The following is a 20223-nucleotide window of genomic DNA, read 5'->3' as shown; positions in this document are numbered from 1 at the left end:
ATATACAAACCCGACAGCTCCCTCTGACTAGACAACCCATAATAGACAAACCCCACAGCTCCCTCTGACTAGACAACCCATAATATACAAACCCCACAGCTCCCTCTGACTAGACAACCCCTAATAGACAAACCCCACAGCTCCCTCTGACTAGACAACCCCTAATAGACAAACCCCACAGCTCCCTCTGACTAGACAACCCCTAATATACAAACGCCACAGCTCCCTCTGACTAGACAACCCTCAATAGACAAACCCCACAGCTCCCTCTGACTAGACAACCCCTAATAGACAAACCCCACAGCTCCCTCTGACTAGACAACCCTCAATAGACAAACCCCACAGCTCCCTCTGACTAGACAACCCCTAATAGACAAACCCCACAGCTCCCTCTGACTAGACAACCCTCAATAGACAAACCCCACAGCTCCCTCTGACTAGACAACCCTCAATATACAAACCCCACAGCTCCCTCTGACTAGACAACCCCTAATAGACAAACCCCACAGCTCCCTCTGACTAGACAACCCTAATAGACAAACCCCACAGCTCCCTCTGACTAGACAACCCCTAATAGACAAACCCCACAGCTCCCTCTGACTAGACAACCTCTAATAGACAAACCCCACAGCTCCCTCTGACTAGACAACCCCTAATAGACAAACCCCACAGCTCCCTCTGACTAGACAACCCCTAATAGACAAACCCCACAGCTCCCTCTGACTAGACAACCCCTAATAGACAAACCCCACAGCTCCCTCTGACTAGACAACCCCTAATAGATAAACCCCACAGCTCCCTCTGACTAGACAACCCCTAATAGACAAACCCCACAGCTCCCTCTGACTAGACAACCCATAATATACAAACCCCACAGCTCCCTCTGACTAGACAACCCATAATATACAAACCCGACAGCTCCCTCTGACTAGACAACCCATAATATACAAACCCGACAGCTCCCTCTGACTAGACAACCCATAATATACAAACCCCACAGCTCCCTCTGACTAGACAACCCTCAATAGACAAACCCGACAGCTCCCTCTGACTAGACAACCCCTAATAGACAAACCCCACAGCTCCCTCTGACTAGACAACCCCTAATAGACAAACCCCACAGCTCCCTCTGACTAGACTACCCCTAATAGACAAACCCCACAGCTCCCTCTGACTAGACAACCCCTAATAGACAAACCCCACAGCTCCCTCTGACTAGACAACCCCTAATAGACAAACCCCACAGCTCCCTCTGACTAGACAACCCCTAATAGACAAACCCCACAGCTCCTTCTGACTAGACAATCCCTAATAGACAAACCCCACAGCTCCCTCTGACTAGACAACCCTAATAGACAAACCCCACAGCTCCCTCTGACTAGACAACCCCTAATAGACAAACCCCACAGCTCCCTCTGACTAGACAACCCCTAATATACAAACCCCACAGCTCCCTCTGACTAGACAACCCCTAATAGACAAACCCCACAGCTCCCTCTGACTAGACAACCCCTAATAGACAAACCCCACAGCTCCCTCTGACTAGACAACCCCTAATAGACAAACCCCACAGCTCCCTCTGACTAGACAACCCCTAATAGACAAACCCCACAGCTCCCTCTGACTAGACAACCCCTAATAGACAAACCCCACAGCTCCCTCTGACTAGACAACCCCTAATAGACAAACCCCACAGCTCCCTCTGACTAGACAACCCCTAATAGACAAACCCCACAGCTCCTTCTGACTAGACAATCCCTAATAGACAAACCCCACAGCTCCCTCTGACTAGACAACCCCTAATAGACAAACCCCACAGCTCCCTCTGACTAGACAACCCCTAATAGACAAACCCCACAGCTCCCTCTGACTAGACAACCCCTAATATACAAACCCCACAGCTCCCTCTGACTAGACAACCCCTAATAGACAAACCCCACAGCTCCCTCTGACTAGACAACCCCTAATAGACAAACCCCACAGCTCCCTCTGACTAGACAACCCCTAATAGACAAACCCCACAGCTCCCTCTGACTAGACAACCCCTAATAGACAAACCCCACAGCTCCCTCTGACTAGACAACCCCTAATAGACAAACCCCACAGCTCCCTCTGACTAGACAACCCCTAATAGACAAACCCCACAGCTCCCTCTGACTAGACAACCCATAATATACAAACCCCACAGCTCCCTCTTACTAGACAACCCCTAATAGACAAACCCCACAGCTCCCTCTGACTAGACAACCCCTAATAGACAAACCCCACAGCTCCCTCTGACTAGACAACCCCTAATAGACAAACCCCACAGCTCCCTCTGACTAGACAATCCCTAATATACAAACCCCACAGCTCCCTCTGACTAGACAACCCCTAATAGACAAACCCCACAGCTCCCTCTGACTAGACAATCCCTAATATACAAACCCCACAGCTCCCTCTGACTAGACAACCCCTAATAGACAAACCCCACAGCTCCCTCTGACTAGACAATCCCTAATAGACAAACCCCACAGCTCCCTCTGACTAGACAACCCCTAATAGACAAACCCCACAGCTCCCTCTGACTAGACAATCCCTAATATACAAACCCCACAGCACCCTCTGACTAGACAACCCCTAATAGACAAATCCCACAGCTCCCTCTGACTAGACAACCCCTAATAGACAAACCCCACAGCTCCCTCTGACTAGACAACCCATAATATACAAACCCGACAGCTCCCTCTGACTAGACAACCCATAATATACAAACCCCACAGCTCCCTCTGACTAGACAATCCCTAATAGACAAACCCCACAGCTCCCTCTGACTAGACAACCCATAATATACAAACCCCACAGCTCCCTCTGACTAGACAATCCCTAATAGACAAACGCCACAGCTCCCTCTGACTAGACAACCCATAATATACAAACCCCACAGCTCCCTCTGACTAGACAACCCCTAATAGACAAACCCCACAGCTCCCTCTGACTAGACAATCCCTAATAGACAAACCCCACAGCTCCCTCTGACTAGACAACCCATAATATACAAACCCCACAGCTCCCTCTGACTAGACAACCCCTAATAGACAAACCCCACAGCTCCCTCTGACTAGACAACCCATAATAGACAAACCCCACAGCTCCCTCTGACTAGACAACCCATAATATACAAACCCCACAGCTCCCTCTGACTAGACAACCCCTAATAGACAAACCCCACAGCTCCCTCTGACTAGACAACCCCTAATAGACAAACCCCACAGCTCCCTCTGACTAGACAACCCTCAATAGACAAACCCCACAGCTCCCTCTGACTAGACAACCCCTAATAGACAAACCCCACAGCTCCCTCTGACTAGACAACCCCTAATAGACAAACCCCACAGCTCCCTCTGACTAGACAACCCCTAATAGACAAACCCCACAGCTCCCTCTGACTAGACAACCCATAATATACAAACCCCACAGCTCCCTCTGACTAGACAACCCATAATAGACAAACCCCACAGCTCCCTCTGACTAGACAACCCCTAATAGACAAACCCCACAGCTCCCTCTGACTAGACAACCCCTAATAGACAAACCCCACAGCTCCCTCTGACTAGACAACCCCTAATAGACAAACCCCACAGCTCCCTCTGACTAGACAACCCATAATATACAAACCCCACAGCTCCCTCTGACTAGACAACCCATAATATACAAACCCGACAGCTCCCTCTGACTAGACAACCCATAATATACAAACCCCACAGCTCCCTCTGACTAGACAACCCCTAATAGACAAACCCCACAGCTCCCTCTGACTAGACAACCCATAATATACAAACCCCACAGCTCCCTCTGACTAGACAACCCATAATATACAAACCCGACAGCTCCCTCTGACTAGACAACCCCTAATAGACAAACCCCACAGCTCCCTCTGACTAGACAACCCCTAATAGACAAACCCCACAGCTCCCTCTGACTAGACAACCCATAATATACAAACCCCACAGCTCCCTCTGACTAGACAACCCCTAATAGACAAACCCCACAGCTCCCTCTGACTAGACAACCCCTAATATACAAACGCCACAGCTCCCTCTGACTAGACAATCCCTAATAGACAAACCCCACAGCTCCCTCTGACTAGACAATCCCTAATAGACAAACCCCACAGCTCCCTCTGACTAGACAATCCCTAATATACAAACCCCACAGCTCCCTCTGACTAGACAACCCCTAATAGACAAACCCCACAGCTCCCTCTGACTAGACAACCACTAATAGACAAACTCCACAGCTCCACCTAGATAGGGCCAGCGACACACACACACTCACACAAATAGTGTTTTCTCTACCTTCTGTCCGGATGGTGAAGGGGGAGTCCCCAAGCCTCTTGGCTGAGAACTGGCCCCCCAGGGAGGTCATTAGAAAACACAGGCTGAAGAAGCCGATCCCCACCACAAATATCCTGGATGGAGGGGTGGGAGGGAGGGAAGACAAGAGAGAGGGAGAGGAGAGAGAACGCATGGACGAGAAGAGGGAGGAGAAGAAGAGAGAGTGGGAGAGTGATGAAAGAGTGCAGGAGGGAGGAACGTGAAAGATTGTTGACGAGAAGAGAGAAGTATGAAGAGACAGGACGAAGGGAGGAAGAGAAGAAAGGAACAGTCAGAAAGCAGATCAAGGACAGCAGCACAGTAAAGAACATACATTAGGAAACACAGGCAATTAGACCAACCCAGCTGAGGAAATTAAAGTAAAAACGTCAGGGAACATTTTAGTTCCCGTCTCCATCCCCCTGCTAACTGGCACCCCCATCCAGGCATCCTCAGGTTCCCCAATTAGGTACAAGCAGCTCCTTCCAAAATACCGATAATTGATGTATTGTGTCACGCACACCAGAGATAAAGAGGAGGCTTCCTCCTTCATTCCCCACGGGGCTAAACGAACGATGCCGGCTGGCTGGCACATTCTGTAACGGACTATGGCAGTGAGTAGGGAAGGAGAGGAGTATACGTTGCCCACGCTTCACTCTACCTAGACATCCCTGTATGCAGAGTACGCCACAGTAGATAAACAACAGCCTCTACCCACCACTACTTTAAAATGTGCATATCTACACAGTCAGATACAGTATGCCTCTACACTTATGCATATTCTCGGAGCAAGTGCATTGGACCGTTATAGTACGTACAGTAGCAAATGATGCAGTGCTAGCCACATACTGTATGCCTTTGTTACTGTGCCTGCAGTGGAAAGCTAGAACTCACAATAGCGAGACAAATGATTGAATAATTCATGCTGTAGCTTGACTCTGAAGCGGAGCGAGTGGAGTTTGCTAGAACGCTGGATTCCGTGAAAGATTTGACACTCCATGAACAGTAAACAGCACTGTCATGTGAGTTCAGATTTAACATACTGGGATAATTGCAAGATATTGAATGTAGAACGATGCTGTCAAGACTGATAAAGAACGAGGGGGTGGGCTCAGTCCGGCTTTCAACTTACTCTTGAAAGTTGTGATTGTGGAACGTGAGAGTATTGCATCATCAGTTGTCCTCTTGGCATGTCAGTCATTGCATCCCTTTAGAGAGCGATTTATAACTTGTCGGAATTGTCCAGATCAACCAGCCCATGTCAGCTAATGTTTTTTTAGCCCATAGATTTGTTTGTCATGTTCGAGTCACTCAAATATCACATGAATACACATTATACATGACAAGACATATAGAAAGTGAGCGTTAAAAATGACATCTTTTCTCTTCGCCCCGTGAACAAAATGTGTAGAATTGCAGAAAATAAGCTTTAAAACCTGCAAAATGTTCTCTCCGCCAACAAGAGGGGTAACAGTTTGTGTCATGAACAGTGCTTGTGCATATACAAACAAACGTGGTGTGCACCCGCAGGGGGGGCTCGGGATGTTCCTCAATGGTGGAAGGGGGAGGGGGGCTGAGCGAAAAGGTTTTAGGAACCCCTGATTTAGACAGAGCATAATGACAGAATAAGCAGCTGAGGTAGGGAAACCATAAAAATATCAACCTAGAACAAACAGCATGGAGACATTCATTATTGACTGTAGATATTTCTTTTTCCCCGGGAAATGGAACATTGTGAAATATTGAAATATTACATCCATCTGCTCCAGCATACTGTGTGAGTACGTCTGGATGATTCAATCGCTGTTTGGGGGAGCGGAGAGACGAATCCTGTAACAGATTTGAATCCTATAACATATTTTTTTATCTGGCGGGGGGGTGGAGGAAGGTTGGATTACAGCGGGGTGTATCTTGGATTATCGTCCAGCAGCCATAACTGGGATTGGGATTATTTACCTGGCTATGACCATCTGGTCACAAAGCTATTTGAGAAAGTCATAGAGTTGTGGGGTGCGTCCTAGTACTGTTGAAAAACTTCATTTTCTGTTCCCTTTCCTTTGGGCCACTGACCATAGGCAGGGACAGTAGTTAACAGTGGTGGAGGCTGAGGGGAGAACGGCTCATAATAATGAGTAGCGGAACCAATGGAATGGCAGCAAGCAGCTGGAAACCATGGAAACCATGTGTTTCATGTATTTGATACCAAATCACTCCGACCATGCTGCTTCTACCAATCCATGTCGTTCAGGTCAGTGAGTAAACTAAGGGAAATAAGGGGAGAAGGACAGCAATGTAATACTATGTGGACGCAGTCAAACTCAGAGGGAACAGGAGCTGATTAAATGGAAAAAGCAAAGGGCTCAAGTCAACTTCTCTTTCTAATCCCTCATTTCCCAAACTTCTCCCTGTGACCTTTGGGCTTCTTTGGGCTCTATAATCCTGAACACGGCCATATGGAGTGTGTGTGTGTGTGTGTGTGTGTGTGTGTGTGTGTGTGTGTGTGTGTGTGTGTGTGTGTGTGTGTGTGTGTGTGTGTGTGTGTGTGTGTGTGTGTGTGTGTGTATGCATAAGTATGCTTTGCCATGGGCACGTGTACGTTGTCCCTAATGCTTCTGCATGGTGATGCAGTGTTCTTTTCAATGATGTGTGCTTCGGAGTGCATGTCTGTCAAAGCACTGCGCCCCAGTCCCGTCTCAGGGCAATCGATTCCATCTTTCCTCCCTTATTGTTTATCGCTATTTCAAAGCCCCTCCATGAGGGTGATAGAGGACCTGAGGGTGATAGAGGACCTGAGGGTGATAGAGGACCTGAGGGTGATAGAGGACCTGAGGGTGATAGAGGACCTGAGGGTGATAGAGGACCTGAGGCTGATAGAGGACCTGAGGGTGATAGAGGACCTGAGGGTGATAGAGGACCTGAGGCTGATAGAGGACCTGAGGGTGATAGAGGATCTGAGGCTGATAGAGGACCTGAGGGTGATAGAGGACCTGAGGGTGATAGAGGACCTGAGGGTGATAGAAGGCCTGAGGGTGATAGAGGACCTGAGGGTGATAGAGGACCTGAGGGTGATAGAGGACCTGAGGGTGATAGAGGGCCTGAGGGTGATAGAGGACCTGAGGGTGATAGAGGACCTGAGGGTGATAGAGGACCTGAGGGTGATAGAGGACCTGAGGGTGATAGAGGACCTGAGGGTGATAGAAGGCCTGAGGGTGATAGAGGGCCTGAGGGTGATAGAGGACCTGAGGGTGATAGAGGACCTGAGGGTGATAGAGGGCCTGAGGGTGATAGAGGACCTGAGGGTGATAGAAGGCCTGAGGGTGATAGAGGACCTGAGGGTGATAGAGGGCCTGAGGGTGATAGAGGACCTGAGGGTGATAGAGGACCTGAGGGTGATAGAGGACCTGAGGGTGATAGAGGACCTGAGGGTGATAGAGGGCCTGAGGCTGATAGAGGGCCTGAGGGTGATAGAGGACCTGAGGGTGATAGAGGGCCTGAGGGTGATAGAAGGCCTGAGGGTGATAGAGGACCTGAGGGTGATAGAGGGCCTGAGGCTGATAGAGGACCTGAGGCTGATAGAGGGCCTGAGGGTGATAGAGGACCTGAGGGTGATAGAGGACCTGAGGGGGCCTGAGGCTGATAGAGGACCTGAGGGTGATAGAGGACCTGAGGGTGATAGAAGGCCTGAGGGTGATAGAGGACCTGAGGGTGATAGAGGACCTGAGGGTGATAGAGGGCCTGAGGGTGATAGAGGACCTGAGGGTGATAGAGGGCCTGAGGGTGATAGAGGACCTGAGGGTGATAGAGGGCCTGGGGTGATAGAGGACCTGAGGGTGATAGAGGACCTGAGGGTGATAGAGGACCTGAGGGTATAGAGGGCCTGGGGTGATAGAGGACCTGAGGGTGATAGAGGACCTGAGGGTGATAGAGGACCTGAGGGTGATAGAGAGGTGATAATAAAGGAGGGTTAGACACAGAGCCTGCCGGACTCCTCTCTAATTAAAACGCTTAAAGTAAATGCTTGGGTCGGGTAATTGGATCAGACGCACAGATCCGCTATCTCCTAATTGGCTTGCCGCACGTACCTACGCTTATCAGATCTCGCCCCCAGGTTGATTGAAGTGAACCGGCGGTTGGGTTGTTTGGTGCTCAGCAGACTGTTTTCGAATAATTTGGTTGGCTGTTTTTTTCTGCAGTCTTCCGCTTACGCTCATTGTTACTGATGTTAATGGGCCAATTAGGATTGCCCTCTGTATAATGATTTTTTTAATGATTTGTTTTGAATGTAGGCTAGTTCACAGAGGCAGACCAATTCTGAAATGTTTTACCACTAATTGGTCTTTTGAGGGTAGTTGATTTTTTCCCTAGTTTACATTCCCTCTTCTGCTCGTATTTTCCATATAAGCAATGGCTTTACTTACTTTTGATATTACCCTAATAAGGTTTAGAAACCAAACCTTGAGAAGGGATGGTGTGGCTATTATTAAGCTTTAGCTACTGCAGGCCTATGATATGAAGGCAGTGCGCCCCGGCGCTCCAACTGACTATGACAGTTGAACTTGAGGTGAGGAAGACTGTTTCAGGCCTACCAGAGTTACTCCTATAATATAACAATATAATGCTTATCTTTATACAAAAAAATATATTTGAAAAATCTTTGTCTATATATGTATTTTTTAAATGACATTTTATATATATATACAGTGCCTTGCGAAAGTATTCGGCCCCCTTGAACTTTGCGACCTTTTGCCACATTTCAGGCTTCAAACATAAAGATATAAAACTGTATTTTTTTGTGAAGAATCAACAACAAGTGGGACACAATCATGAAGTGGAACGACATTTATTGGATATTTCAAACTTTTTTAACAAATCAAAAACTGAAAAATTGGGCGTGCAAAATTATTCAGCCCCCTTAAGTTAATACTTTGTAGCACCACCTTTTGCTGCGATTACAGCTGTAAGTCGCTTGGGGTATGTCTCTATCAGGTTTGCACATCGAGAGACTGACATTTTTTCCCATTCCTCCTTGCAAAACAGCTCGAGCTCAGTGAGGTTGGATGGAGAGCATTTGTGAACAGCAGTTTTCAGTTCTTTCCACAGATTCTCGATTGGATTCAGGTCTGGACTTTGACTTGGCCATTCTAACACCTGGATATGTTTATTTTTTAACCATTCCATTGTAGATTTTGCTTTATGTTTTGGATCATTGTCTTGTTGGAAGACAAATCTCCGTCCCAGTCTCAGGTCTTTTGCAGACTCCATCAGGTTTTCTTCCAGAATGGTCCTGTATTTGGCTCCATCCATCTTCCCATCAATTTTAACCATCTTCCCTGTCCCTGCTGAAGAAAAGCAGGCCCAAACCATGATGCTGCCACCACCATGTTTGACAGTGGGGATGGTGTGTTCAGGATGATGAGCTGTGTTGCTTTTACGCCAAACATAACGTTTTGCATTGTTGCCAAAAAGTTCAATTTTGGTTTCATCTGACCAGAGCACCTTCTTCCACATGTTTGGCGTGTCTCCCAGGTGGCTTGTGGCAAACTTTAAACAACACTTTTTATGGATATCTTTAAGAAATGGCTTTCTTCTTGCCACTCTTCCATAAAGGCCAGATTTGTGCAATATACGACTGATTGTTGTCCTATGGACAGAGTCTCCCACCTCAGCTGATCTCTGCAGTTCATCCAGAGTGATCATGGGCCTCTTGGCTGCATCTCTGATCAGTCTTCTCCTTGTATGAGCTGAAAGTTTAGAGGGACGGCCAGGTCTTGGTAGAATTGCAGTGGTCTGATACTCCTTCCATTTCAATATTATCGCTTGCACAGTGCTCCTTGGGATGTTTAAAGCTTGGGAAATCTTTTTGTATCCAAATCCGGCTTTAAACTTCTTCACAACAGTATCTCGGACCTGCCTGGTGTGTTCCTTGTTCTTCATGATGCTCTCTGCGCTTTTAACGGACCTCTGAGACTATCACAGTGCAGGTGCATTTATACGGAGACTTGATTACACACAGGTGGATTGTATTTATCATCATTAGTCATTTAGGTCAACATTGGATCATTCAGAGATCCTCACTGAACTTCTGGAGAGAGTTTGCTGCACTGAAAGTAAAGGGGCTGAATAATTTTGCACGCCCAATTTTTCAGTTTTTGATTTGTTAAAAAAGTTTGAAATATCCAATAAATGTCGTTCCACTTCATGATTGCGTCCCACTTGTTGTTGATTCTTCACAAAAAAATACAGTTTTATATCTTTATGTTTGAAGCCTGAAATGTGGCAAAAGGTCGCAAAGTTCAAGGGGGCCGAATACTTTCGCAAGGCACTTTATATATATATATATATTATATATTAATCCAAACTGTGCAGTGGCCAATTGAGGAATGGAAAGAGACATCGGTTAAAAAACACTAAAACGTTTAACGACATTCGGAGATTGTCAAGCCAAGCCTTCGATACTGAGTAGGGAGGGATGTGCTTTCTGTTTGTCTAGATTGACAGTATATTTAGTGTGGTGTTGAAGTGATATTGAAGTGCCCAAAGTCAATATACTTTGTTTCATTGGTTGCGTGTTGCATTGACACAAAAACCTGTTGGTGGAAAATTTGTTGCATATATTTTATATAATTAGAAATATAGCATCAAAATGTTGAAAATGTGATTGCCTGCAGTCGGCTCTGATCGTAGTGTAATCTAAATGCAGCCTGATTGAACCTTAAATCTGCACACTAGGATTTGAGGTCAAAGCCTTTGAACCAGAGAAAATGATAAGGGTTTTTAAAAAATAGAAACATTTTTACAGAATGGAGAATTTATATCAATGTTAACCCCTTGGGGGACAGGCCGAGACAACGGAGAAAATCCGGATGCACTACAGAAGGATGGCAGACCGTGACAGACTGACTTGTTACTCCAATGGTTAACGTGTATAAAATACCCCCTTCATATCTACAGTACAGTGCCTTCAGAAAGTATAAATGCCTTATAAGTGCCTTCAGACTTATTCCACATTTTCTTGTGTTACAGCTTGAATTCAAAATTGATTCAATATCATCTGTTCACCCATCTACACACAATACTCCATAATGACAAAGTGCAAAACATATTTTTAGACATTTTTGCTCATTTGTGCAAATTAAATACAGAAATGGCTCATTTACATAAGTATTCACACCCCTCAGTCAATACTTTGTAGAAGCATCTTTGGCAGTGATTACAGCTTTGAGTCTTTATGGGTAAGTCTCTAAGAGCTTTCTACACCTGGATTGTGCAACATTAGCCCATTATTTATTTTTTTATTCTTCAAGCTCTGCCAAATTGGTTGTTGATCATTTCTAAACAACCTTTTTCAGGTTTTGCCATAGATTTGAAGTAGATTTACGTCTAAACTGTAACTCGGTCACTCAGGAACCTTCTTTTTAAGCATTTCATTATAGATTTGGCCTTGTGTTTTAGGTTATTGTCCTGTTGAAAAATGTATTCATCTCCCAGTGTCTGGTGGAAAGCAGACTGAAGCAGGTTTTCCTCTAGGATTTGACCTGTGCTTAACTCCATTCCGTTTATTTTTTATTCTGAGAAACGCCCCAGTCCTTAACCACTACAAGCATACACATAACATGATGCAGCCACCACTCTGCTTGAAAATATGGAGAGTGGTACTCAGTAATGTCAATTGCATTGACAAATGTTATGCTGTATTACTTCAGTGCCCCGTTGTAAACAGGTTGCATTATTTTCACTGAGTTAAGGTTAGTATTGTGGAGTAACTACAATGTTGTTGATCTGTCCTCAGTTTTCTCCTGTCACAGCCATAAACTCTAACAGTTTTAAAGTCACCATTGGCCTCATGGTGAAATCCCTGAACGGTGTATTTCCTCTCTCCGGCAACTGAGTTAGGAAAGACGCGTGTATCTTTGTAGTGGTGGACTAGGTGTATCGAAAAACATGACTCGATTTTGACATTATGGGGTATTGTGTGTAGGTCCTGGTCAAAAGTAGTCCACTATATAGGGAATATGGTGCCATTTGGGAATATGGTGCCATTTGGGAATATGGTGCCATGCTAATGAAGCAAACCAAGCGATAAGCATCTTATTACCGCTCGTTAGCTCGCTAGGTTGATAATGCGCTTTACGTGCTTCCTGTTGACATACGGATACAGCTGTGAACACGGGAATGTAACCTCTAATTTAATCTCGTTTCTCTGTTAGAGGAGGGAAAAAAAACAGCTGGTGTTGTCGGGAGACTCCGTCAACAGATGACCAAACACACTCACGCGCATGCAGGATGGTGGATGAAAACACCCATGCAGGCACACGTACTGCTGCCAGTTTATCCGTTTATTGCAATATAATGATGGTCAGGGATTAGGTGTAGCCTATAGACATGCTGGTGATTCAATACATTCATTCTCGTCATTGATTAGGTTAAATGACAAATAACCTTTCAGTTAAATAACAATAAATTGGGCTTTTAAAAAAAATGTGCTATTCCATGACAATATATTCATTTGTAACACATGTGCCGGGTGTAATAAATGAATACCAAAGCCTAGAGTGGAAATATTAGGCTACACATTCTTTGTCTCTTACCTGAAAGGTTTGAACGTCACAAGCCATCTTCTAACCATTATTTTACCGTCGATGTTGCCAGTAATCATTTCCCAAAACACGCAACCAAACAAGCGACCCCCGACATCGTTAACCTCGCAACCTGGGCCTCAACTAGGTGCTGAAACTGCTGCACGCCGCCTGCGTTTTAGGGATTCAACGTTTTAGGGGTTCAACTCCTAGAAAATAGTCAGATGTAAGATTTTATCCATAAGTTTTCGTTTAATTGAATCCGCGAACAGTATCTTAAACCAGAGTTCTGACTTCTTGAAATCTGAGCGAAGTCTGTGTTTTTAATCCTACGATTCAGATTGCATTATGTCACTTTGCAAATTTAAAAAAATCTCGATTTTAGTCGCTGCAGATTGTCCGGGTAACTGGAACGATATGGTCTGTCGCGTATTAGAGCAGCATTCCTCAAAGCAGATGTGGAGGAAAATTTAGACCGAATCAGTGCAACTTGGTCTCCAAAATCCCTGTTCCCAATATGTACACTCAGAGAACGAAGTCTATTGGGTGCCTTTCCTCTCTGAAGAAAGCAATGAACTAATGCGCCTTAGAGCGTTTGTCCTCCCGTATCCTTTGAGGGCTTTACTCAACCTCCTTTCCACGCGAGTGCTTTTGGGTGTCTGGTTCGGGAGGGTTGAGAAATTGAGGTGCGTTTGATAGTTAGGGTGCTACCTTAAGCACACGATTCGTTATAGCGCCATCTACGGTTTTTGTTCAAGACACCTTGTGCCACCAGTGACATGTATATCAATTAAAGTTTTGCTGACTTAGATAATTATTGTGCAAAAATAGACAATTTCGTTACCATGCCTTGCATTGGTAATTTTATAATATTGCATATTGTAAAACTATTTGTCCGGTAGCTCTTTCAAACAAATATTTGTGTAAGCTACTCATATTCCAATGTCTCTTCAAATAAATGCCACGCTGATAGCCCATCCAGCGGCGGAGATGTTCATCCTCCGTTATAGCTGTGGCTGTCTATTTCAGGACCATGGACAGCGACCAAACTCTACGTCGATTCGGATGCAACAGTGACACCCAGCGGTCACTTGAACGGCGAACATAGATTCGTTTCATAATAACGACATTCCCTTATATTATACTGCAATGTTGCTTCATTGGTATAGTGTTTATATATGCATCCAGAATACAGTGAGTTGTCCTCTATTAAGGTAAGAAGTTAGTGGTTTGATTAACTATAAACTTGTAAACGGACACTGAATTTGTGGCATTTCATCTAGGGAAGATACAGTAAATCGTTGAGCTGCTCAAACCGCTGAACGTGAAACTATCATCAGAATTGAATCTGACACACAATAAGCTATAAGACTACTCTGCACATTCCCTGTGGGCCTGGAATGGGCCGGGGTATAAAAAAACAACACCAAAAAGGAGAGAAAATCATATTCAGACACATCACAAGTCCCTTCACACTTTCCAGCTCTCTGAATCACTGGTGCAGTGGAGCAGAAATCAGCACAGAGCGAGTCAGTGAGAGCAGATCTGTAGGGGCCCAAATGCAGATGACAGAAAATAGAAATCTCCAGCCCAGTCATGCATGAGAGAGAGACACTGATGTGTCATTTTGACTGACAGGCAGCACATTGGCCCTCCAAATTAAGGTACATGATCACTGGTTCAGGGACTCTGTCTTGCTCTATCCTCAGTCTGTTGTGGAAAAAACACTATTGTGAATTAGGGATCCCTGTTATGATGATTTTACACTCTCTGCCGAAATGCACAGGAAGGTAATATAACTCTCCATATTGCGCGGCATATTCCTGTGGCGGACCATGTGTTGCTTCCAGCCTGTCACAAATGGATGACAAAATATAATTCTACTATATCCTCTCCATGTCCCCTGCAACTACTTGTGGATGTTTGCACACACACACACACACCATGAACGAGAAAAAAGATCAATGCAGTCTGAAGATCATTCTGCCACAGACATACACTCATTTGCTCTGCTGTGGCACGGGGCTCCACTCCTCACAGTGGGCGCAAATAACCCTTAACACCATTGACGGTTTACTGAGGCACGTAGTGTTATGGCTAAACCTGCTCCGTGTACAGTTCTGCACCATAGTGGATCCAACCCAATGTTCAGTACTTGCTATCATTCTGGTACTCAACGCACAATGGCAACCATCATTATAGCTGCAGACTGTGCAAGAGTGGATAAATCCCTGGTCCTTGTCAGAGTGTTATGCTTGAGGGATGTATAACATTGAAATCAGCATAACTGATGTCATCCATTTACCATACCAATACACTGTAACAGTAGACAGAGACAGGAGGGAGTATGGTGCCAGCATCAGTAACAGAAAATAAGCCATTTTTCACTTTTTTTTTAAAGCTAGAGAAATTACCAGGGGCCTCATTTATATATATATAAAATAAAATAAAATAGATTTATACTTGAACTTAGTCGTAAGATAATTTCCGACATAAAAGACACTTGCTTACGCAGGTTTTAAGAAGCCCATTTGTCATTTACGCACCTGTGATCTATAAATCTCAAATGACCTTAAAATTGACGGCACCTGCCCTTCAGCAGTCCGATGGTGCGCTCTTACAACCGACCTTGTTCTGCCGTGCGCCAAATTGTAGCGCATTTCCTCTGCTGTTCTGCGACCACCTAGTCGTTGTGTTACATTCTTTTGCACGGTTAATGAGCTATTATACATATTTTTTTAATACCTCACCGAGAAGCCACCCGCCTCCACTCTCACCAGCTTCTAGACGCAGGCCTACTCTGATGTGGCACAGAATGAACGAGTGGTGCGTAGACCCTGGCCATTTGGAGCATACATTGAGTAGTCGCATACAGGCATCACAAATTATTTGAACATTCAATGAAATGAAATGATTCCTGTTAACATATACCTGTTCATCTACAGACGGTGCGCGTAAGGCAATATGTGTGCAGTTAACTGCACTTATGACCCCTGGGAAATTAAATGGAGCGGACAAACTCGGCTTTCTCGCGCGTCTGTTCGTCGGCTGAAAATGGGAAACTAATGTATCTCGTGGACAATACGTGTGGAATCACCTCGATCACCTGTGGCAGGATGCGGCTGAATGATGGCTGTGATATACCCACGTACAAATCTAACAGAACATTTCTTGGGAGACAACAGTCATTCCGGTCTTTGAAAACTCTCTCCCTTCCATAAGCACGGTTTTCAATGTCTTCCAATAACGCAAGAACAGCCATGGTTACTTTTTTCTAATTTGACACACTATTTATAGAACATCCATCCTGTTTTTAATTCAAAACACCTAGCGTCTGGCAATTAATTCCTCACCTTTCATGGATCATTCTTAACAAATTGTTCATAAAGCTGCAGCAAAGTTCACTACAGGCTTCAAATCAAATCAAATTTTATTTGTCACATACACATGGTTAGCAGATGTTAATGCGAGTGTAGCGAAATGCTTGTGCTTCTAGTTCCGACAATGCAGTAATAACGAGCAAGTAATCTAACTAACAATTAAAAAAAAAACTACTGTAAACCTAAGATGACCTGGGGTACTAGTGTAAGAAATAACACGTAAAAAAACAAAAAACTGCATAGTTTCCTAGGAACGCGAAGCGAGGCGGCCATCTCTGTCGGCACCGGAAGTACAGTGGGGAGAACAAGTATTTGATACATTGCCGATTTTGCAGGTTTTCCTACTTACAAAGCATGTAGAGGTCTGTAATTTTATCATAGGTACACTTCAACTGTGAGAGACGGAATCTAAAACAAAAATCCAGAAAATCACATTGTATGATTTTTGAGTAATTAATTTGCATTTTATTACATGACATAAGTATTTGATACAGCAGAAAGCAAAACTTAATATTTGGTACAGAAACCTTTGTTTGCAATTACAGAAATCATACGTTTCCTGTAGTTCTTGACCAGGTTTGCACACACTGCAGCAAGGATTTTGGCACACTCCACCATACAGACCTTCTCCAGATCATTCAGGTTTCGGGGTTGTCGCTGGGCAATACGGACTTTCAGCTCCCTCCAAAGATTTTCTATTGGGTTCAGGTCTGGAGACTGGCTAGGCTACTCCAGGACCTTGAGATGCTTCTTACGGAGCCACTCCTTAGTTGCCCTGGCTGTGTGTTTTGGGTCGTTGTCATGCTGGAAGACCCAGCCACGACCCATCTTCATTGCTCTTACTGAGGGAAGGTTGTTGGCCAAGATCTCGCGATACATGGCCCCATCCATCCTCCCCTCAATACGGTGTAGTCGTCCTGTCCCCTTTGCAGAAAAGCATCCCCAAAGAATGATGTTTCCACCTCCATGCTTCACGGTTGGGATGGTGTCCTTGGGGTTGTACTCATCCTTCTTCTTCCTCCAAACATGGCGAGTGGAGTTTAGACCAAAAAGCTCTATTTTTGTCTCATTAGACCACATGACCTTCTCCCATTCCTCCTCTGGATCATACAGATGGTCATTGGCAAACTTCAGACGGCCTGGACATGCGCTGGCTTGAGCAGGGGGACCTTGCGTGCATTGCAGGATTTTAATCCATGATGGCGTAGTGTGTTACTAATGGTTTTCTTTGAGACTGTGGTCCCAGCTCTCTTCAGGTCATTGACCAGGTCCTGCCGTGTAGTTCTGGGCTGATCCCTCAATTTCCTCATGATCATTGATGCCCCACGAGGTGAGATCTTGCATGGAGCCCCAGACCGAGGGTGATTGACCGTCATCTTGAACTTCTTTCATTTTCTAATAATTGCGCCAACAGTTGTTGCCTTCTCACCAAGCTGCTTGCCTATTGTCCTGTAGCCCATCCCAGCCTTGTGCAGGTCTACAATTGTATTCCTGATGTCCTTACACAGCTCTCTGGTCTTGGCCATTGTGGAGAGGTTGGAGTCTGTTTGATCGAGTGTGTGGACAGGTGCCTTTTATACAGGTAATGAGTTCAAACAGGTGCAGTTAATACAGGTATTGAGTGGAGAACAGGAGGGATTCTTCAAGAAAAACTAACAGGTCTGTGAGAGCCGGAATTCTTACTGGTTGGTAGGTGATCAAATACTTATGTCATGCAATAAAATGCAAATGAATTACTTAAAAATCATACAATGTGATTTTCTGGATCTTTGTTTTAGATTCCGTCTCTCACAGTTGAAGTGTACCTATGATAGAAATTACAGACCTCTACATGCTTTGTAAGTAGGAAAACCTGCAAAATCAGCAGTGTATCAAATACTTGTTCTCCCCACTGTATATGCGTCCCAAACTGCAATAACCCTACATAACCAGCAGGAAAATCACTCATGTCTAGTCTAGACTTTGCGTAGAGATAAGATCATTTCACGTCAAAGTAAGGTTTTATAAATAACCACTTATTTTCTACGTAAGGCATACTTCAGATCAAAATTGAGGCCCCTGATTTCTGACGACACAAGTCGTCTGTGTTCTATTACCAAGGGAAACAAAGCCTATGAAATAATATTTGTCTGGTGGTGGATGGTAAATCACTAACTTGCAGATGGCTAGATTGTAGGCTTCTGGACAGGGCTGATAACCCTGTGTGGAAAAGGAGAAGCTGTTTGTGTGGTGAAAAGGGAGAGCGAATTGATTCGTGTCAAAGGCTTCCTCGCTTCTCGTATGGTTTGATTTGAACAAAGAGCAAGAACACAGGCCATGCAGAACGTCATTTTAAATCCGTTGTTTTGCCAGCCAAAGTTGACAGTTGAGGTAAGGTCGATGTTGTTGGCTGGGGATACTCTGTTTTGAATCATGCACAGTGATCACATACTCTACTGCCAATGTTACAGATCTAATGGCACCTTGAGGAACTCTTCAGCCAGGAATGTGCTTTCACTGCTGAAAGTCTTTTTCCGTGGTATGTCAGTCCTGTAAATAGAAACCATACAGGAGAGTGCAGTTATGAGAAGCAGATTGTAATCTAATCTAGTGTAGCATTTGTAGACAGAGTACACACATGATCCATATGTCCATGTTTGGCTTGGGATCTAGCTAGTTGACACACGGAGAACTTCAAGTAAGCTTTGATTCTGGGCTCAATGCCAAGCCAAACCTAAACTCAGCCCAGCTTAGGAATCCTCACTATTGTGAATTAGTGAGACCTGTTATGATTTTAACCACACTAATTTGAACAAAGGATGAAAGCAATATTATTATATATATATATTTTTTTTTATGTAACTATGTAAGTCAGTTAAGAACAAGTTCTTATTTACAATGACAGCTTAGGAACAGTGGGTTAACTGCCTTGTTCAGGGGCAGAACAACATATGTATACTTTGTCAGCTCAGAAGATTTGATCTAGCAACCTTTCAGTTAGTGGCCCAACGCCCTAACCACTAGGCTACCTGTCTAGCAGGTGAGCACTGTTACCTATCCAGTACTTTGTGATGGAGTAAAGGTTACATAGGACGAGCAAAAGGAAGCCTATTTAAATTATCAGTTTCATGTCCCTCGTCCTCCCTCTTCTCCTTGCTCCCCTAATAAAGACTGGCTAATTGGGTGTCTGGGAGTCGAGATAAACAAACAAAAGCAATTCATTAAGACTGAACTGTAATTGAAAAAAAGTAGCTAATGAATAATCGTTAATCAGTCTGTCTGTGTCTTAAATGACATCTTATTCCCTATACAGTGCACTATTTTGACTAGGACCCATAGGGCTCTGGTCAAAGTAGTGCACTAAAGAGTGAACAGGGTGCTATTTGGGATGCAAACTCTGTTTCCCTCCTATCTGACCATTCTATCGTTTCTCATTCCAACAGCTTTTTGTTCCAATTAGCAATCTCTTTCCTTGGACTAACAGATGTAAAAAGAGGGGAGCGATACAGACAAATGGAGGGATGAAGAGAATCGATGGAGAAGTGAAGAAGAGACTTGTAGAGAGCAGACGTAACAATAACGGACATTGATCTATTTGTAATGAATGAGGGAAATCAGTGGGAAAGGGGAATACCTAGTCAGTTGTATCAAATGAATGCATTCAACTGAAATGTGTCTTCCACATTTAACCCGGTGTCTTGGAGGTTTGATTTTGTGTGTGTGTGTGTGTGTTTGTGTGTGTATACATGAGCATTCAGGAGGTGTTCTCAATCACAGGTGTAATAAAATTGCTAATATGTCCCCCTCATCTCTACCCAAATAATTTGGGTTCCTGGATCCTTTCACTTTATTTATTGGCAATCCAAGATGGTGTAGCAGTCGGAAGTGTGTTTGTCTTGTCCCGTCTTGTCCCATGACCTTACCTCAACCAGT

At 44.6% G+C, this 20223-nt stretch overlaps 1 protein-coding gene across 4 annotated transcripts in view; it reads right to left on the bottom strand.

Annotated features, from left to right (window-relative positions):
• Positions 1 to 13587, bottom strand: part of LOC112245787 (alpha-1,6-mannosylglycoprotein 6-beta-N-acetylglucosaminyltransferase B-like) — a 175116-nt gene extending 161529 nt beyond the window's left edge. For all 4 annotated transcript variants that reach the window (XM_042302528.1, XM_042302539.1, XM_042302531.1 and 1 more), the window contains exons 1-2: positions 12944 to 13587; positions 4338 to 4450 (exon numbers count right to left, since the gene is read on the bottom strand). In XM_042302528.1, the coding sequence (XP_042158462.1) occupies positions 4338 to 4450; positions 12944 to 13011 (181 nt within the window). In that variant the 5' untranslated portion in view covers positions 13012 to 13587. The remainder of the gene's footprint in view (positions 1 to 4337; positions 4451 to 12943) is intronic.
• Between the last annotated feature and the right edge of the window lie 6636 nt (positions 13588 to 20223).

The sequence above is a fragment of the Oncorhynchus tshawytscha genome, linkage group LG02 (genome assembly GCF_018296145.1).
Source record: "Oncorhynchus tshawytscha isolate Ot180627B linkage group LG02, Otsh_v2.0, whole genome shotgun sequence".
NCBI lineage: Eukaryota > Metazoa > Chordata > Actinopteri > Salmoniformes > Salmonidae > Oncorhynchus > Oncorhynchus tshawytscha.
Note: the sequence above shows the minus strand (reverse complement) of the source record. Positions and strands in the feature narration are given on the sequence as shown.